The 21,529-nt window shown below is 42.7% G+C and overlaps 1 protein-coding gene across 1 annotated transcript; it reads right to left on the bottom strand.

Annotated features, from left to right (window-relative positions):
* Positions 1-2,791: 2,791 nt before the first annotated feature.
* Positions 2,792-21,278, bottom strand: LOC110573080 (pyridoxal phosphate binding protein). The gene is made up of 8 exons (XM_021681510.1): positions 21,130-21,278; positions 18,850-18,957; positions 18,736-18,771; positions 18,033-18,108; positions 7,647-7,781; positions 5,839-5,981; positions 5,289-5,387; positions 2,792-4,151 (listed from the first exon to the last, which is right to left on the bottom strand). The coding sequence occupies exons 1-8, from the start codon at positions 21,226-21,228 to the stop codon at positions 4,020-4,022; spliced, it is 828 nt and encodes a 275-aa protein (XP_021537185.1). The 5' UTR covers positions 21,229-21,278; the 3' UTR covers positions 2,792-4,019.
* Positions 21,279-21,529: the final 251 nt, after the last annotated feature.

The raw sequence follows: 21,529 nt of genomic DNA, 5'->3' as shown, positions 1-21,529 counted from the left end.
GTTTTTCCTTCTGACACTATCTCTCTGGAGAGTTTCTGGTCAAGAGAATTATGTCGAGGCTGCAGATTGCAAGAGAGTTGCGCCTAATGGGGAACAGACAGACAAGACACCTTTCAAGTCCAGCCAAGTTATCCCCCCTCTTTCTCTCTCTCTCCCAACTTCTCATCTTCCCTTCTTGGCTTCAAAGTTGGGCCTAGTTTATGCTAGTTTCTTCGGTACAGCTGGTGAGTAAGGTCACACATTGATCTTATTTGGGAGATTGGCAGCTGGGTCAGGCTTTGCTCTGGAGCCCGAGAGCCGGGGAGCTGGGCTGGGGCACGGGTGTGGCAGGGAGTGCGTGGGGAGCCCCCGGAGCCCCAGACTGAAGACACGCAGGCCCCCAAGGGGTGGCTTCTGCTCCTTTGTGAGCTCGGAAGACGTCTTTTAAATACAAGAAAGGTGCCCAAAGCCCCCTCCCCTTTGTCCCTAGCATATTCCATTTCAGCTCATCTGTGCTGGACTTCACGGGGAAAGGAGTGTTAGCTCTGAGGTCCCTTGGGCCCTTGAAGGGGTTTTAGGAGAGGAGCTGAAGGTTAGGGGTCCCCTACGCTGTGACTAGCCACCCAACCCCACACAGCTACGGCGGATGCCCGGTGATGCAGACTCTGTGGGAAAGGAAGCCGTTTTCTTTCTTTCTTTTTTTTTTAAGATTTTATTTATTTATCTGACAGAGAGACAGCCAGAGAGGGAACACAAGCCGGGGGAGCGGGAGAGGGAGAAGCAGGCCTCCCGCTGAGCGGGGAGCCCGATGTGGGGCTCGATTCCAGGACCCTGGGATCATGACTTGAGCCTAAGGCAGACGCTTCACGACTGAGCCACCCAGGGGTCCTGGAAGCCGTTTTCTTCACCTATGTGCTTCTTGAGGGGAGAGGGCAGATTAGTAAAGCTTCTCGGTGGACAGTTTGGATTCTTTTGCCCTTAGTCATGAGGCTGATGTAATAGCATTCAACTGATTTCATGGTAAAGACGGTCACAGTTCCCAGAGCAAATCGGTTCCAATTGCACGGCTGGCGACACCCCCTCTTAGGGCAGCCCTTCAAATTGGTGGGCGAGTCCTTCCTGTCCAGAGCTTTGGGGGAAAGCACAGGGCCGCTTCCTTTCAGAAAGACAGGGGTGTCTTGGGTTTTACGAACGTCCCATTTGACCTCATTTCTCCCCTGTAGCCGTGGGGAACAGAATCGTCTGTCAGTCTGGCTCTGGGGGGAAAAGGGCACAGCTCTGCATGATCGGGGCCTCGCAGCCTGTGGGATAGTTTGAATCCGGGGCAGGAATGTGTGTGTTAGGGAAACAGGATGACAGAAGGGGGAGGCTAATTCCACTCAGGCTGGGCTTAATTCTCTCCTCCCTGCTCATCCCCACGGCCTGTGGTTTCAAAGTTTGTTCTGCATTAAAGATGTGTCAGTTCTCAACAATTACAATAGACTAAAAACATACACTTCTTTTATGGTAATATGCTTCTCTTAACTTTAAACCCATAAATCTAAGAATATGCCACTTACTGATTGTTATAAGCCCGAGACAACAGAAGATACCGGTGTGGTGTAGTGAACTTCTGGACCAGGAATGAAGAGCCTTGAGCTTATTTCTCGTTCTGCCACCCACCCACTGGGACCTCAGAAAAGGAGAACAGGATCTTCTCTGGGACACCATGTCACCGAAATTATCCCGTCAGCTCTTGTGAGGGCAAAATGAGAGAATATAGGGGAGAGTGCTTTAGGGGCCCGGAATTTAAAAAAGGGAGGGGGGAGAGTTAATTTGAGTACTTAAGAGATGTAATGGTTGGAATCTCTGAGGAAGTTTGCAAGGACAAAGCCTTGCTGGATTATCGGGAGCCTTTGAGCATCAGAACCTTCTGAGGCTGACACCAGGCAGACAAGGGCCCGGGCTGGGGGCAGGGAGAGAATGCTAGGCCGCATGGTGGGTCTGTCCCAGAACAGCATGCTGTTGTGACTCAGGAAACTTGCTGTGGATGCTATCACCGATCTGATGAAAATGTGGGAGGATTCGGACCTGCTGCCTATCACGTGTACCCAAATCAAAGTCACCGTTTTGCTCGCTTTTCTCTCTGCCAAAGGTCCTGGCCTGCTGTGGGTACACTGGACAGACCTACTTTAGTTTCCTTTTCTTATCTGGTTTTGACTCAGCCTCCCCTGGCTTGCCTCCTTCATTGTTCTCAATCTCAAGGTACAATCCAGAGAGTTCTTTATTAAAAAGCTTAGACCAGGTCACCTTTCCCAAAGTGTTCCACAGCCACCCTTGGACCCCTAGTCCAGTTAGCAAAATGAGATATCTGGAAGAACCTAGTGGCTTTGCAAGAGTCAGCCCTATCACTTGGAAAAATCATGTTCTCTTTAGCCTCCTTTCCTGCCCCCTGAAGGGGTGAGACTCAGGGTGAGGGGCCCCTCCCAGGAAATTTGCGGCCGGTGGAGCCCCAGTGCTTGCCCCAAGGTTAGCCAATGTCGCCACCTAGAGGCCACTTAAAATAGAGGTTCTTGCGGCAAGAGGTAACCTCTTTCCTTCGTAATTCCTGAAAGGCTGGATTTCATTTTCTTGCCTTTAGAAGTTCAGAATTCCTCTCTCATCTACGGTGTGGCTCTGGCTGCATCTCTGACCCAGGGAAAGTCCTCCGCTAAAGCCGGGCTGGCACGGTGTCAAGTGATGGGCACAGCTGCTTCCCGTCGGCCCCGATGCCCCGCTCCTGTTAGACTCACTCATTACACCAGGTCTTAAAAAATAAATCTTTTAATTGCTTTGTAATTGGCACAGGTGGTATAATTCAAACTCACATTTTTATTTAACACACTCTGAAACATCATTTTATAGCTCTGACTGAAAGAATACAGGAATCATAATGGTTTTAAGTTTTACAAAATTACATTCAGCAGCAACAACAGGTTCTGAAAGTTATTTCATGAAATTAAAGACCAGGGCTTGAAAAAATAAGGAAAAAAATTACCAGAAAATAAACAACGCGGACCGAAGTCACCTGTTACGAATATTTGAGAATTGTGCTTTCTGGTTTTTGAAGACCTTGCTACTTTATTAACAACCAAGAAGTTGTAAAATTCTGCCTTATCAGGACAGCAGGGGAGGGGAGGCTACAGATGTGCCTGGAAAATGCTCTGCATGGGCGGGAACCTCAAAGCCAGGCCTCATCGAACGTGTGAGCCTGAACTGGCTTTGAAGGAATTTCTGGGAAGCGATGAGATTCACAGGTCTTTGATAAGAAATTACCATTAAGAGGATTATGGTGGTGAAGACATCACAGCATTCAATTCTCCTCACTGGAGAGCCCAAGGGGAAAAAGCTCAAAGCCCTGTCTCTCCAGGAGGATGTTAGAAAGGTCCAAACCCATTTACGTTACCTCTGTCATTTTCAGGGTCAATACCACACGGTGGCGAGTGCCATAAACTCTCAGGAGCCCCGATTTGGGTCTGGAGCACTGCCTTGAGCCCGTTCCTGAAGGTACGCGTACTGCCGGTCCAGAGCAGAGAGGAATATCTACTGGGCGGGGGTGGGAAATGGGGGCGGCAATCGCCTCGCTCCAGAGCAGCAAAGACAGTTACTCAGGAGGGGTCTGTCCTACGATAATTTTCCATGAAAGGGGACGACAAACGTGAATCCCTCTCAGTTTGGTGATTATAGGCATCAGTGGCCACATTTTAACCTGGGGCAGGCATTCATGGGCTGCTTGGTATTCCCGGGCAGGACTGGAAACGGAACTCAATCCCTGGCCGCTGACTTACATCCATTCTGCGGCAATGACTGGATCTCTCAGCTCCAATCCATAGCCACTACCTGAAGCGAACTTCTTGGGTCAGACCCTAAGTACAGATGCTTCCCATCAACACACGTCGTCATCAGCACGCTCTCTGCAGGTCCCAAGGAGAGCACGGCTGTGGCTGTGGCTGTGACACAGGGACTATCGAGAGGGAAGTCCGGCTGAGTGCAGAGTTCGTCCTCCTGGACAGGCCCTGGCCTCAGTGTCCCTGTGCCACCTCCACCGGCGCCTTCGGGTCGGCTGCCGACTTGTCCAGGGCAGGTTTCTTGGAGTAATCTCGCTCTCCAAAAATGGTGCTTCCTACTCGGACATTCGTAGATCCCGCTTCAATCTGTGGGAAAGAAGAGAAAGTACCGGGGCCTGAGTTGAAATAAGGCAGCGACCGCGGAAGCTGTGCTAGTCACTGCGGCTCTCGAGGGCCTTCTACGAAGAACGACGATAAGGCAGCTGAAGAGGGCCACGGGGCAGTGGTTAACCTTGGGTGTGTCTGAGAAATCGGTATGCACGTCCCTGGCTGTCACCATGGTTAGGGAAGACGACTGCCGCTTATCTGGGGCCGGGGATATGAAAGGTCACGCTGTGTGACTGAGACGTGGTGGCACAATGGAGAGGTCTCACAGCCCACGGCCCTTCCTAATGCTCCATGATTAGGCAGGTGAAAAAACCTCCTCCTGATTGTTTGAGCACAGGATCAAATTCCATCGTACTTATAAACAAAGTATTTTTGCACTGTTCTGATTTATGTGACTTTCTAAGAATGCAACTACTGGATGCACGGTGAAGTTTATATTTTGATTTTTAGCACTTTGTCAAGTTATTTCCAGAAAAGCATATATGATAAATAACCTTAAAAAAATGATAGTTTAGGGGCACCTGGGTGGTGCACCTGACAGTACTGTACTGTACTGTACTGTACTGTGCACAGGACAGTAACACCTGACAGAAAGACAGAAAGTCTGCCTTCGGCTCAGGTCATGATCTCAGGGTCCTGGGATCGAGTCCCGCATCAGGCTCCCTGCTAGGCGGGGAGCCTGCTTCTCCCTCTGCCTCTGCCTCTCTCTCTCTGACTCTCATGAATAAATAAATAAAACATTTAAAAAAACTAGTTTAATTTTTTTATTTTTAAGTAATCTCTATATCCACCGTGGGGCTTGACCTCACGACCCCGAGATCAAGAGTCGCGTGCTCTACCGACTGGGCCAACCAGGTACCCCTTCTTAGTTCTTTAGAATCCACTTAGGGAATTATATTGAGTTTAAAAAAGTTATGTCAGGCTATAATTTCTATACATTTCATTTCAAAAGAGAAGGGGGTGGGGGATGCTGGAACAGTTGAGAGCCACTGCGATTTCGGGCCCTATTGCTACAATGAGGCATTTTCAAAGATTTCTCTGGCAAAAACCGCTTCCTGCTGTGGCCTTTTGGACCCTCCCCTTGAGGCAGATAAGGGCCCCCAGGAGGACACTCACTGCATGTTGGAAGTCCATGGACATGCCCATGCTCAGCTCAACCTGCTCAGTGGGGATGTTCAGCTTTTTACACAGCTCCTCTCGGAGGGACAGTAACACCTGACAGAAAGACAAGTGTGACATTTATTTAACTCCTGCCTTCTCTAAGGATGCCTGAAAGTGGCTGGATCTGAAGACCTCTGCCAAAGATTATTGATTCCTCGTGGTTTCAAGGCCTGTCAAAATTTCCAGAAGTTAGTGAAAGAGTTTTTTTTTTTTTAGCAAATGCTCCTACTTTCAAAAAAAAACGATCAGCCATTGGAAAAGGAAGAAAAGAACTCGTGTTTTAGCCAGGTTCAAGTGGGGTTGAGAAAGGTCTGTGGGGTTTTGGAAACCTATTTTCTCCTTTCCTTATGAGAAGAGTTCAGAAGACGGCTATAACCCCCGAGGCAATATCTGGGATGTCTCTGAAGTTTATTATGACAGCCAGTCCTGTGACAGCATTTCGCTAAGATGCTTCCTTAGCATGCGAGCAATCCGCGCCCCCGACCCCATCCTTGGCCCCCAGTACCTGGAAGTCCGGATTTGGTCCTTGACTGAAATCATGGCCAAAGCTTCCTATGGTCATCAGCCCCACAAATTCCAGGCTGGGGCACTTGGCATTTATGTGTTCCACCACGGCTACTGTCTCTGAAGGCAGAAGGCCGTGTTTACCTTCACAAAAAGGAACAGAAGACACTTGTACCAACATGTTAGAAGTAGCCAGAGAAAGGCTTCATTTTCATCCCTTCCTTATAACAAAGGAGGTGACTTTCGGGCTAGAGGACTTCTTGAAAGAAATGTATCCTCAAGTCCTAAGGAGTAACTTTATTTTTGAGGTCTTTGTCTATGTTGCTTCCCTTCTGGTCATGAAATGAGCAATAATCATCTGAATCTCAGTGATCTGGGCTGAGAACAGCTAGAGCAGAGGGAAGAGAAAAAAACACTGCTTTTCTTGGGACACCAAGAAGACTCATACTGTCAAAATGCCAGACTCAGCAGAGAATTCTTTTCCTAGCTCTGGTACGTCTATAGTTTCATTAATTTATTAGGACTGTAAACATTTTAAAATAAAGTATACATCACAGTGTTCACTATGTATCTGTAAAATTTAATGGAACTTGCTAATTAACTGGAGGAGGAATCTGCTGCAAATGATTATTTGCTATGCAGTTATAAGCAATATGGATATTCTCTTTCCCTCATTTATCAAATGGAGATGCTATGAATGTTCCCTTTAATCTTTAGTTACAGCAAATTATAGCTAATTATCAAGAAATGATGTCACAGACTCAACCTGGAGTTAATTTCAGATGTACCTGTATTGATAACGTATTATATAATCTAGGTGCATGTAGAAATAATAATTGTTACAATTTACAGAACACTTATGTGTCAGGCACATGTGCCAAGTCCTAAGAGCTTTTCACTTAATATAATAACGATGCAGTAAGTACTCCTTCTATCTCCACTCTAAAAATGAGGAAACTGAGGCATAGGGAGGCTCAGTACTTTGTCCAAGGTCACACAACTAGAAACTACGCAACTGAGATTTAAAGTCAGGACACCTGGCCTGAGGGTCTATCTGGAAAACAGCCTGCACTGTGTTCCTTCATGTTACGGTTTGGTGAATACTGGGGTTCTGCTGGTCGTAAGCAAATGACTGGTCTGTGAACACTTACTCTTAACAAGTGCTAACAAGTAAGATGTACAGGGTTCCCTGCCAACAGCTCTGCACATATTACCACTTTCAATCCTCACAACACCCTCTGACGTAGGCACCATTATGATTATCACTGTCTGCCAAGGAAACTGAGGTACAGAGAGCTCAGGTAACTTGCCCAAGGTTACAATGCTGGAAAGTGTGGGGGCTCAAACCTGAGCTCTGATTTCAAAGCTCCTGCTCTGTTCACTAGGTTACCCTGTCAACCCAAGCCCCTTAAAGATATTCATTAACTGGTGACTTTCTTCTATTGTCTCCCAATGTAACACTAAGTAATTTTTTTAACACCTGAGTGTTACACATGTAACTATGCCATCTCTTTCAGGAGTGATGGACTTCTAGGAATTTTCAGGAGATCAGTTACAGTCCCCCTTCCTGACTTTCCTATTCTGGGCCACCAAAAAGTTAAGAATTACCAAACCACAATGTATGAAAGAATTATACATGGACTGGCTTAGATGTCATTGTGCCATCTAGATCCTACAGAAAACAGCTTACTTAAAGGTCTGTGATTTCCTTCTAGAACCTTAGCTATCAGATACTTAGGCCTGCCATTCTTCCTGACCTTCAACCATCCTAAAGGAAGAAAAATCTACAATTCAGGTCGCGTCACTTACTCTCCTCTCCACTGGTGTTAACCTGGACCATAACCTTTAACCTTTCAGGAGAACCTTTTTTCTGCCACGAACTGTTCACTTTGTCTGCCAACTTCACAGAATCCACGGTTTCCAGCATAAAGAGATTGGGGACAGCTGTAACAAGAAAGAGGCAAGGTAATTCTTCACTCACCCTACTGCAGCAAGCAACATACAACCAATCTTTTTGACTTGGTGGATGGAAGAACTATTTCCCAGAAAAAGACAAGACAGTGAAGTATCAGTTCTCCTCAGACTTATGTGACGGTTTTACTAGATGTCAGTTTGAATGTCGGCCCACTGCTATCTCATCAGAAAGGACCAATCAGGGAAACAGTGTCTACCGCAACCAGGTGGCACATGCATTCAAGAGGGCTGGAAATTGTGCAGATTCCCAAGAGCAGGCTCGATGGGACTACATCTCAGTTCACACTGCGAGAACCGGGTCAAGATGACCATAAAGAAAGGATAACTATGGAGGCCAAAGTGCTTCCCTGGCATGAAAATGCCATGTTCTTAAACTGTGGGACGGGGGTGCTCTGATTCAGCAAGGATATCAGAATGACAGCTAAGGGAGATGCTGACGTCATCGAAACCATCTCCTTTTCCAAAGAAGCATGTGACATGAAGTATCATCACTCTTGCCTCAGATACATAACAACAAACACATCAGCAACATGAGCAGCTTGCTCTTGTCAAACAGGCAATTTGCTAACCAGTGTACATGCATTATTGCTTTTTAATCTTTACCATGGTTCATGAAGCACTATTATTACCTCCACCTTACAGATAGGGAAACTGAGGCTCAGAAGGGATAAAGTTTATTCAAGTTTACAAAACTAACAAATATTAGAGCTGTGATTTAAACGATGGCAAACTCCTATTTTTAAAAAGATTTTGTTTGAGAGAGAGAGAGTGAGAGTTGGGGGGGAGGGGCAAGAGGAGAGGGGCAAGCAGACTCCCTGCTGAGCAGGGAGCCCAACATGGGGCTTCACCCCAGGACCCTAAGATCATGACCTGAGCCAAAGGCAGATGCTTAACCATCTGAGCCACCCAGGAGCCCCATGACTCCATATTCTTTTTTTTTTTTTTTAAAGATTTTTCATTTATTTATTTATGTGTGTGTGAGAGGGAAAGAGAGAGAGCAAGAAAGCACAAGCAGGGGGAGCAGCAGGCAGAGGGAGAAGCAGGTTCCCTGCTGAGCAAGGAGCCTGATGCGGGACCCTGGGATCATGACCTGAGCCGAAGGCAGACGCTCAACCGACTGAGCCATCCAGGTGTCCCATGACTCCATATTCTTTTTTTTTTTTTTTTTAAGATTTTTATTTATTTATTGAGAGAGATAGTGATAGACAGCATGAGAGGGGGAGAGTCAGAGGGAGAAGCAGACTCCCTGCTGAGCAGGGAGCCCGATGTGGGACTTGATCCCAGGACTCCAGAATCATGACCTGAGCCGAAGGCAGTCGCTTAACCAACTGAGCCACGCAGGCGCCCCCCATGACTCCATATTCTTAATGCTGAATTTGAGCTCAGGCTACTTCACTTGAAAAAATATGTATTTAAAAGGGGCGCCTGGGTGGCTCAGTCGTTAAGTGTCTGCCTTTGGCTCAGGTCATGATCCCAGGGTCCTGGGATCGAGCCCCACATCGAGCTCCCTGCTTGGTGGGAAGCCTGCTTCTCCCTCTCCCTCTCCCCCTGCTTGTGTTCCCTCTCTCGCTGTGTCTCTCTCTGTCAAATAAAGAAATAAAATCTTAAAAAAAAAATGTATTTAAAAAAGAGACCAAAAGTAGACATGCTTGAAGTAAAAAAAAAAAAAAAATGCAATATAGAAGTATATGCAGTAAAAACTCAAAGCCTCTCATCCTAGAAACTACCACTATTACCACTGGGCTGAGGATTCTTCCACATCTATTTTAGTGTATTTCCATCCAATCACACCCCCCCCAGATGTATAATTTCCTATTATTTTTTGAAATAACATACAGATTGGATCATACTGGTTTTTTTTTTCCCTAAAGATTTTATTTTTAAGTAATCTCTACACCCATTGTGGGACTTGAACTTATAACTTATAACCCTGAGATCAAGAGTCACACACTCCACTGACTGAGCCAGACAGGCGCCCTGGATCATAGTAAATGTTTTATGGGTTGCTTGCTTCCAGTTAGCATGATTTTTTTTTCCAGTTACATGATTTTTTTTACATTAGTACCATAAATCTACTGGTATTTTTAACAACTGCAATATTCCACAGAACAGATGATCACAATTTACTTAACATTGTTCTTATTAATAGACATTGTTTCTTTTTTACTACAAAACCAAAGCTTTGAAACAGATCTTTGGGCACATATACAAGTTGCTATAGGATACATGAGTTCTAAGAATTGAAATTACTAGTTAAGGAGGAAGTACAATTAAAACTGTGTTAGATACTAGAAATCCAAAAAAGCCCTACCATTTTAGAATCTTCCTGGCAAAATGCGGAATGCTCATTTATTCATGCTCTCAAAACACTGGATATTAGCAGACTTTTTATTTTTTGCAAACCTGATCAGTGAAAAGTAGAATTTATTATGATATTTTGCATTTCTCTTATTGAGGGTAAGCATTTTTCATTTGATTACTGGTCTTTTGTGTATTTTATCCTTATAAATGGCCTGTTCTTAGTTTTTCCCTATGTTTTTTCTTATGCATTAACAAATATACATATGGTTCTTTATACATTATGGACATTAATCTCTTCCCCTTTTAAAAAATATTATTTTACTACCAATCTGTGTTTCCCTTTTGCTTTGACATATAGAAAGCTTTAATTTTTATGTGAGCAAATGTGCTAATTGTTTCTTTTATGGCTTCCAAACTTTGTTTTATTTAGAAAGGCCTTTCACCAGCCTGAAAAAATAAAAATATTTTCCTATTTTTCTTCTAATACTTCATAGTTTTGATTTTCAAGTTAAGATTCTTTAGTCTCGCTGGAATTTATTTACACTGTGAGGAAGGGAATCTAATTTAATTATTTCTCCAATAAAAAGCTGATTGTCTTGCTGCCACTTGTTAAGTATAAATAGGCTCCCTACTTCCCCCACACCTAATATGAAATAGCTTTTAAAAATAATATAATAGACTTCTGCTTTCCAACAAGATGAAATACAGGGGTCAGATTCACCCTCCCACCTGAACGTCCAAATGGACAAAGTATATAACACAATGGTTTACAAGAACTGGGTATCATGCAATGAAAGACAGTGATCTCTGAGGGATGAGAAACGAATGAAGTGAGCCCTACAACTGCCCCAGCTTGTTGCCTGGAGAGTTTCTAGAATGTGGCACAGGAAGGGGGAACACGGGCAGAGTGTGGACCCAAGTTGAGGACATGAACTGAGAATCTGGAAAGACTAAGTAGCTAGAGTGCACAGGGCAGAGTTCGGGAGAGGACAGAGCTGCACACAGAGAGATCACTGGTGAGTTGTGAAGGGCTCCCTTCCAGAACTCAGCTGGGTACAGATCAGCATGTGCATGTGAGGAAATCAGCCCTGGCTGAGGACAGAACTGTTTGAAAGGATTAGAAGAAATTAGAAATAGGCATGGAACAGTGCCTATTCCTACCAGACAGGCTCAGGATTCATGGGGCACTGGGTATAGAGTACATGGAGTAATGGGGAATAATTAGTCCTAGACTGAGCTCTGCTCCAGTCACACCAACTAATCTTAAAAGCAAGACCTAAAAAGATCAAACTGTTCTCAAGTAACTTAACTGTGTTCCAAACAAAGCTCAAAAATATTTATAAGAATACAAAAATGACCAGCTCCCAACAAGAAAATTCACAATGTTTGGCTGTCCAAAAAAAAAAAAAAAAAAAAAAATCAGACACTCAAAGAAGCAGGAAATATGATACATAATGAGGGGTTAAATCAATCTGTTGAAACTGCTCCAGACTGTCAAAGATGATAGAATCAGTAGATAGCACATTAAAACAGTTTCTATAACCATGTGCCATATATAAAAAATATAGAGAGCCATGGAAGATGCAAAAAACGACTCAAATTGAACTTCTAGCGTGAAAACTACCATGTAGGAGATGAAAAATCCACTGACGGGATTAATGGCAAGTTAGACAATGCTAAAGAAAGGCTTAGTTACCTTGAAGAAATGATCTAAAATGAAACACAGAGGGGAAAAAAAAAAATCATAAAAATTAAAAGAGCATCAGTGGGCTGTGGAATCACCTCAAGCAGACTGATAGGTAACTGGAGTCCCCAAAGAAGAAGAGAAAGGGGGAGGCAGAAAATATATGTGAAGAAACAATAGTTGAAAAATTTCTAAACTTGATTAGAACCCCAGATCCAAGAAGCTCAATGAATCCCAAGCACAAGAAATGTGGAAAAAAAAAAAAAAATTACACCAAGGCATATCATAATCAAATTGCTCAAAGCCAGTGATAATGAGAAAATCTTAAAAGTAGTTAAAGGAAAAAAAAAACATGTTACACACAGAGGAACAAAGATAAGGATGACATTATATTTCTCATTGGAAACAATGTAAGTAAAGACAGTGGAGCAACATCTTTAAAGTACTGAACGAAAAAACTGTCAAGCTACAGTTCTATAGTCCGCAAAATTACCTCTCAAAAATAAAGGTGAAGGTGCAAAAAAGTTCAATGGAAAAGAATGAAGTTACATCTCCCTCTTCCTTAGGCTGTACATAAAAATTAACTCAAAAAGACCCAAAGGTGAGAGTTAACACTATAAAACTCTTAGAAGAAAACAGGAGTAAATCTTTGTGACCTTGGGGGCATCTGGCTGGCTACTCTCGATCTGAGGGTTGTGAGTTCAAGCCCCACACTGGGCACAGAGACTACTTAAAAAAAAAAAAAAAATCTTTGTGACCTTGGATTTCTTAGTTACAGTACCAAAAGCACATGCCACAAAAGAAAAAAGAGATAAACTATTGTACATTAAAAAGAAAGATTTCTGGGCTACAAATGATACCATAAAGAAAATGAAAAGACAACCCATCGAATGGGAGAAATATTTGCAAATCATATATAGCATAAAGGACTGGTACATAGGATATATAAAGAACTTTTACAACTCAATAATAAAAAGACCCAATTAAAAAACACACAAAGGATTTGAACAGACATTTCTCCAAAGAAGATGTACAATGGCCAATAAACACATGAAAAAATGCTCAACTTCATTTGTCATTAGGGAAATGCAAATCAAACCACAATGAGATACCATTTCACATATTTTTTATTACACCACTTTATCTCCTTTGCTGACTTATTAGCTATAACTCTCTATTGTGTTATTTTATTGGTTGCTTTATTTTATTCTTTAAAGTAAGCTTTATGCCCAATGTGGGGCTTGAACTCATGACCCTGAGATCAAGTTGCAATGCTCTACCAACTGAGCCAGTCAGGCACCCTTACTGGTTGCTTTTAAAGTTGAACTTATACACAGTCTACCTTAAAATGGTGTCATACCACTTCATATAAAGTTTAAGAACCTAATAATAGTGTACTTCTGTTTCTTACTTTCCTTTTTGTATGTTACTGTTTCAATGCACTTTACTTTTCCATGTTATAAATCCCACAATACATCATTATTTTTGTTTATATAACATGTTATACTAATAGAACAGCAGAGAAAAATTAATGAAACTAAAAGTAGTTCTCTGAGGAGATTGATAAACTTGATAAACCTCCAGCCAGATGGATTAGGAAAAAAAAGAGAAGACACAAATTACCAACATCAGGAATGAGTTGACATCACTACAGATTCTACAGATATTAAAAAAAGGATAATAAAGAGATATTACAAACAACTTGATGCTCATAAATTTATTACTTTAGATGAAATGGGCAAACTCCTCAAAAAACATAAAGTAACAAAGCTCACCTAAGAAAAAACAGATTATGTGAATAGTCTATTAAAAAAATTGAAACTAAACTTAAAAACCTTCCTACAAAGAAACTCCAGGCCTCACTGGTGAATTCTACCAAGCAGTTAAGGAAGGGACCATACCAATTCCACACAAACTCTTTCATTCAAGACTGAAGAGGTGGAAATACTTTTCAGTTCATTCTATGAGGCCAGCATTATTCTGTTATCAAACCTAAAAGAAGATATTACAAGAAAACAACAGCGCATGTCTCTTATGAATGTAGGTGCAAACATTCTAAGCAAAACTTAACAAATCAAATGCAACATTACAGTAAAAGGATAATACTGCCTGACCAAGTGAGCTTATTCCTAAGAATATAGGGGTGGTTTAACATTTGAAAATCAGTAAATATAATTCAACATGTTAATAAACTGAAAAAGAAAAACCCGTAGGATCATTTCAATGGATGCAATAAGGCATTTGACAAAATCTAACACTGATTCTTGATAAAGCCTCTCAGCAAACTAGGATTAGAAGAGTAATTCCTCCTTCTGATAAAAAACATCAAGAAAAACATGCATGTACACTTGTAGCATTTCTATTCAATACTGTATTGGAGGTATTAGCTAGTATAATAAGGCAAGAAAAAGAAATAAAAGGCATCCAGATTGGCAATTGTCTTTGTTTATAAGTAACATAATTGTCTACCTAGAAAATTATATGGAATCTGCAAAAACAAAACAAAAAAACCCCCCAACCCCCACTAGAGTAAGTAGAACTTAAAAAACTACTAAGAAACTACTAGAATAAGTAGAACTACTAGCATGAGTTTAATAAAGTTGCAGGATAGGGGCGCCTGGGTGGCTCAGTTGGTTAAGCGACTGACTTCGGCTCAGGTCATGATCCTGGAGTCCCTGGATCGAGTCCCGCATCGGGCTCCCTGCTCGGCAGGGAGTCTGCTTCACCCTCTGACCCTATCCCCTCTCATGTGTTCTTTCTCTCTCATTCTCTCTCTCTCAAATAAATAAAATCTTTAAAAAAAAAAAAAAAAAAGCACTAATAAAGTTGCAGGATAGAAAATGAATATACAAAATCAATTGTATTATATATTAGCAAAAAATCAGAAATTGAAGTAACAGCATCAATAACAGTATCAATAGACAGCATCAAAATATAAGAAAAACTTAGATATAAATCAGACAAAAGATGAGGAAATCCTGCACAATGAAAACTACAAAATATTACTGAGAGAAGTTAAAGAAGACCTAAATAAATACTGAGCTATACCCCCATTAATGTGTTGGGAGACTCAGTATTTTTACTATGTCAATGTTCTCCAAACTGATCTAGAGATTCAATATAATCCTAATCAAATACCTGGCGGGATGTTTGTTTTGTTTTATTTTGGTAGAAACTGACAAATTGGTTTATATGGAAATGCAAAGGATCTAGAATAGCCAAAATGACTTTGAAAAAGAACAAAGCTGGGGACTAACAATACTCAATTTCAAGAATTATTATAAAGTAGGGCACCTGGGTGGCTCAGTTGTTAAGCGTCTGCCTTCGGCTCAGGTCATGATCACAGGGTCCTGGGATCGAGCCCCACATCCCCCAGAGAGAGGGAACAGAAGCAGGGGGAGCGGGAGAGGGAGAAGCAGGCTTCCCGCTGAGCAGGGAGCCCGATGTAGGGCTCGATCCCAAGACCGTGGGATCACGACCTGAGCCGAAGGCAGACGCTTAATGACTGAGCCACTCAGGAGCCCCAATAAATAAAATCTTTAAAAAAAGAATTATTATAAAGCTCCAGTAAATCAAAGTAGCATGCTGTCAGTGTAAAAGTAGGTAAGTAGATCAGTGGAACAGAGTAAATGGTCTAGAAATAAACCCATGGATAGCTGATTTTTGATAAAGGTGCAAAGGAATGAAATGGAGAAAGGACAGACTTTCCAACAAGTAGTGTTGGAACGATTAGATATTTATATGCAAAAAAACCCCTATCTTGGAATCACACCTTGCACCATTTACAATAATTAACTCAAAGTGAATAATGACGCTTAATATAAGACTGAACAGTATAAAACTGCTAGGAGAAAATCTGTATGATTCGAACCATAGGGAAATATTTTTTAGACACAACACCTAAAGCACAGTCTATGAAAATATAAATTGATAAAATGGACTTCATCAAATTAAAAACTTCTGTTCTTTAAAAGACGCTGTTAAGAGAATGAAAAGACAAGCAATAGAGTGGGAGAAAAAATTTGCAAAGCATGTATCTGATAAAGGACTATTATCTAGAATATATAAAGAATTCTCCTGTCTGAAAAGTAGAAAAATCCAATTAGAAAACAGGTAAAAGATTTTGATAGACACTTCACCAAAGAAGATAAATGGATGCAAACATGTGAAAAGGTGTTCCATATCATTAGCCATTAGGGAAATGCAAGGACACCACCACATACCTACTAAAATGGCTAAAATTAAAAGACTGACTATGTTAAGTGTGGGCAAGGATGTGGAGGAACTTGAACCACTGCTGGTGGGAATGTACAACGGCACAACCACTTTGGAAGACAGCTTGGCAGTTTCTTCAAAAGTTAAACATACATGATGGGTAGAGGGTTTCAGTTCTGAGAGAGGAAAAGAATTCTAGAGGATAGATAGTAGTGACGGTTGCAAACAATGTGAATGTACTTGATGCCATTGAACTGTATACTTAAAAATAGTTAAGATGATAAATTTTATGTTATGTGTATTTTACCAGAATTAAAAAAAAAGTTAAACATATATTTATCATGTGATTCAGCCATTCTACTCCTAGGTATTTATTCCAAGAAGAAAAAGTCCAGGGGTGCCTGGGTGGTTCAGTCTGTTAAGCGTCTGCCTCTTGATTTCGGCTCAGGTCATGATCTCAGGGTCGTGAGATCGAGCCCCACATCAGGCTCAGCGTGGAGTCTGCTTGTCCCTCCCCCCAACCCCCACCGCTCACATGCTCTTTCTCTCTCAAATAAAGATCTTAAAGAAAACATTCTTACGAAGATGTTCACAACAATTTTTCCCCCTTACCTCTATAATAATTTTATTTGTCATAGACCCAAATTAGAAGAAACCCAAATGGCCATCAATAGGTGAATGGTTAAACTAAAAGGAGTGAACTACTGATACACAAATCAACATGATTAACCTTAAAATAATTATGCTGAGTGGAAAAAGTCAGACCAAAAAAAGTACATTCTATTTATGATTCCCATTTACATAAAACTCTTAACAAGGTAAATTAATCTACAGTGACTGAAAGCAGGTAAGTAGTGCTGAAGGAGGGGGGCACCTGGGTGGCTCAGTTGGTTAAGCGTCTGCCTTTGGCTCAAGTCATGATCCCAGGGTCCTGGCATCGAGCCCCGCATCGGGCTCCCTGCTCAGCGGGGACTCTGCTTCTCCCTCTGCCCCTCCCCTCGGCTCATGCTCGCTCTCTCTAAATAAATAAATAAATAACAAAATCTTAAAAAAAAAAAAAAGTAGTGCTGAAGGAGGGATTGGGGGAAGAAGCGGGAAGAAGGGGTTACAAGGGGCATGAGGAAACTTTTTGGGGTGATGGATGTGTTTACTATCTTGACTGCTGTAATAGTTTCACAGGTACAATCATATGTTGAAACTAATCAAATTGTGCACTTTAAATATATACAATTTACTGTAGGTCAGTTATACTTCAATAAAGCTGCCTAAAAAAATAAAGGTTATTTTAATTTTGATACATTGAGAGAAATAAGTATTCAGTTCCTCAAACAGATCTCCACATGTCATTAGCATATGGTTAAATCCTTCTGTAGTTAATTCTTAATTTACTTTACTGTCCTTTACTGTATTTCACTGTATATTATATTTTATTATTATGTACTGTGTTTTATTGTATATTATTATATTTTATTTACTATAGCTTTTTTTTTTTTAAGATTTCATTCATTTTTTTGACAGAGAGCACAAGCAGGGGGAGTGGCAGGCAGAGGGAGAGGGAGAAGCAGGTTCCCCACTGAGCAAGGAGCCTGATGTGGGGCTCGATCCAGGACCCTGGGGATCACGACCTGAGCTCAAGGCAGACGCTTAACCGACTGAGCCACCTAAGCACCCCTATAGCCTTACATTTAAAGGGAAAAGGACAAAAATATCTCCCTTGTCAAGTGAGAAATTTTATGGGCTACAATTCCTTATATTTTATTTGAAAGACCACCAAATGATACCTAACACTTCCAAGTAGGGTAGGTTTCCAAGTATAAACAACCCAGTCAATGGTGAATTCATTCTGTTCTTGGTATGAGGCTTTTTCCTTATACTAAGAATTAAGATTTTTTTTCCCACAGAACTCCAAAACACAAATGGTGAATTAGGACTATTCTAAAAGCTGTTCCCTTTTCCACAGAAAGTAGTGTAAGTAACATAATGATAGAAATTTTGTCTTCATATTTAGAATTTTATCTTACCCATCAATTTGTTGACATTTTGTTTCTGTAGGTGGCCAATGAAGTGCCATTTGATCTCAGGACATGAAGACAGAATCTGAAGAGAAAAAGGTAACCATGTTTGACTTAGAATTTATGAAGGCCTTGCTGGCTCAAATACCTTACACACTCCCTTCTGTCTTTTCATGTCTATGCAACAAACCACTATCACCATCTTCAGCCAGGCAGGCTCCTAAGGATACTTATAGAAAAACCTAAGGCTTCTACTCTGTTTCTCTTCCTTGTTCCCATCAGCTCCCTCTATCTTTTACATATCATCCATGAAAAATGAACTGATTATGGAGCACCTGGCTGGTTCAGTACGTAGAGCACATGACTCTTGATCAGGGTGGTGAGTTCAAGCCACACACTGGGTGTGGAGCCTACTTAAAAAAAAAAAAAAAAAAAAAGGATGAACTGATTAAAGCTTTCAAATCTCAAAAGGACCCAGGATTATAGCAAGCTCCTAAATCACCACATCCAAAAAGCTGCAAAGGAGAAAACTATAGTCCTAGTGTTAATAAAGAAAGAAAATCTAGCTGAGAAGTATTTGGAGCTCAAGGTGAATGTAGACATTTCTACCACCAGTTGACCCTCCTGTAAAACTCAACCACCAAAATGGGTCTAACTTTCAACTGAAGGGCCAAGATTAGATACAAACTGAAGGATTGAGGTATCCACTTACTTTAGGATTTGAAGCTTTTTCTAGCAGTTCTTGAACCTAAAGGATAAAAACAGAACGAGTCAGAAGCCTGGCAATCACAACTCTTCCAAAGGCAGACTGGAAAAGGACTCTTACGTAGTTCTCCCCGAAAGTACGCTGGCCATGACTGTAGGCTTCAATCACCATGTCTGCAGGTTTGGTTTTGCTGACTGCTACTAGCCGGGGCTGGATGGCTGGGAGATCCTGCCAAGAGGGAAAGAGCCAAATGAGTGAATGTTTAGGAATATTATCCTAATAAGTTCTGTAAGATGGATCCCATAGAATCAATCGGCATAGGTCTTAACTTGACATCGGGTAAGCTCCATTATTCTAATACTGGAGGGAGACTAGCATCAAATAATGTTGATCCAAGGTCTTTCAAATGTAGTGCATCCAAATCTAGATTGTTAGCTACTTTAACATCTAGTCTCTCTCAGAAGAACTGGGAAGGTAAGTAAAAGCAGTATTTCCTTAAAATGTGGTCTTTGACCAAGTGCATCAGCATCATCTGGGTACCACTCCAGACCTACTGAATCTGAATCTCTGGAGCTGGAGTCTGAGAATCTGCTATTTAAACAAACTCTCCAGATGATGCTCTTGTCTACCAAGGTTGGAGGTTTAAGAATTACTTCATTAAGGGACGGCATTACCCTCTGACTAGAGGGGATGCCACTGCTGGCTTCTGAAACTCCAAGTTAAGTTTTGGAAACTCATCCTGGGCCTGGTATATTCATTAACATTGCCCCCCACTTTCCAAAGTGGCCTGTGTGGGGTAGCTTTGTAATTTACTGTGCAATCTATCAAGAACCAGTAGCAGAACACAGGTAGGGACACCAAAAACTCTGGACTCAGGATTAGGCCCATATGACCCCCCTGTTACGGCCATCACATAAAAAGCAGAGCTTCCCTGCATTCTACTGCAACCAAATCTATACAGAGGCAACAAGAGATCCATCTATCCTCATATATCTCAGTTTTCATATACTCCATCACCCTCTGCAATTTTTACAGAATCACTGTATTTTCTTTTTTTTCAAAGATCTCTTTTATTGTCTGTGTGTAAAACCAAGCAGAGACTCATTTTTCTGAGGGCAGCAATGATACACTCAGTGATTCAGTAGAAATGAATGAGGGACATGTCATGTCAGGCACAGTGGATCCTCCATTCATGTGGATTACTTTGCTGCTTAGAAAGACCCATAACTGAACAGGCTTAAAACAGGCATAACCTCATGTCTCTGAACATGACATGGAAGAAACCTTGAATGCTTTTTTCTAATATGATTGTGATGGCTAATTTTATGAGACTCACTGTATTTTCAAAGGCCCTAAAGACTCAGATCTATTAGCAAGAAGTTTCCTCTTCCTTCTGAGGGATGCATTACCAGCCTTTTATGAGACTATGTCATAGCTCCTATGGTTATTATGATGAATTGATAATTTCCAGAGAGAAAAGTGAACAGGCAGCCCATCTGCCTGAGAAGTTATGCTGGGAGAACCTCCCAGAGTGACATTTATTAGGGAGAATCACTGAGAATCATAGAACATCAATGCCAGCAGTGAGCTTAAAGCAATCAGAGCTTATTCCATTGCCTATGGCAGACGAGGAAACTCAGGGCCAGAGTAGTTAAGTGACTTAGTTTAAGGTAACATCTATTTAGTAGCCAAGAAAAGACTATACTAATCTAGGTCTTCTGTCTCCAGGACAGCATTCTGAATTCTGACACCATAAATGCTTGATCAGAGAAACTTTGACCTTTCTGTTCAGTTGTGTCTCATTCCACACCATTCAGCTTAAACTTACAAGGAGGGAAGCAAATATCGACCCTGGATCTAATTAAATTCCAAGAAGAGACAATAAAAGGGGGGAAAAAGTCTCCCTTTAAACTGCTTGGGATTGGATGTCAGCTCCCTCCTGCCCCAAACGTCCCAGTAGAGTCGGGCCAATCCATCTTCTCTTTCACCTACGAGTGGTGATCTCAGGAGACCTGGCCTCTTTTGGGTGCTCTTGTAGTAGACGTTTTGCAGCGTCTGGGCACAGGACTGGCGCTCTCCCGTCCGCTAAGGCTTTCGACCCCTACACAAGGCGGGGTGGGCAATGGCCGCGATGTCGGGGAAATGGTCATTTTCTCGGGTGGTGGACACCTTCTGCTCCAACTGAACCAACCTCCAGAAAACCTGGCAGACTCGTCGCGAGGTCACGGAGGAAACCCTTCGCTAGCCTTGTGGGGGCTCTGCAACCCGCGCCGACGCCAAGGCGGCAGGACGGCTCGCCGCCGGGAGACCCCCTCTGCGTCACCGTGACGACCCATTCCCACGCAGGTGTCCCCTCCTCAAAGCAGCGGCCCACCGTCCCCACGCTGTCTCCTTCCTCACCCGCGGCCGCCGTGCCACCGCCTGCTGCACGCGCTCGTTCACTGCCCGCAGTGCGAACCCGACTCCCAGCTCCGCCGACATGCTGCCTGCTCTCCACATCCCCAGGGACCAACGCCGAGCCCAGGCCCCTCGCACCCCCAGGCTGAGACCACTTTCCGGTCCCGCCCAGCTCGCGTCTCGTGTGGTCCAATCGCCGCTCACCACCGAATAGTCTCATCCAATCGACACTGGGGCGGGGGCGGGGCGGGGGCGGGATGGCGGGCGGCCCCGCCTCGCAGCGGCGGCCATCTTGGGGAGGGCGCCCGGGGCCTTGCTGGGGACAATGCTGGCGGGCCTCTGGACGGGGCGCTGGGGTGTGGAGGCCGCCTCTGGAGTGGTTCCGGTGCCCTCCCCCCCCGCC

This window comes from Neomonachus schauinslandi, chromosome 2 (assembly GCF_002201575.2).
Source record: "Neomonachus schauinslandi chromosome 2, ASM220157v2, whole genome shotgun sequence".
NCBI lineage: Eukaryota > Metazoa > Chordata > Mammalia > Carnivora > Phocidae > Neomonachus > Neomonachus schauinslandi.
The sequence above is the reverse complement of the archived record's forward strand: the minus strand, read 5'-3'. Positions and strand labels throughout refer to the sequence as shown.

Excerpts from the sequence above, each read along its gene's own strand:
- LOC110573080 (XM_021681510.1), bottom strand. The coding sequence starts at position 21,228 with ATGTGGAGAGCAGGCAGCATGTCGGCGGAGCTGGGAGTCGGGTTCGCA. Across the intron at positions 18,772-18,849 it reads GTACTTTCGGGGAGAACTAC|GTTCAAGAACTGCTAGAAAA; the intron begins GTAAGAGTCCTT and ends TTTATCCTTTAG. Across the intron at positions 5,388-5,838 it reads GACCAAATCCGGACTTCCAG|GTGTTACTGTCCCTCCGAGA; the intron begins GTACTGGGGGCC and ends TCTTTCTGTCAG.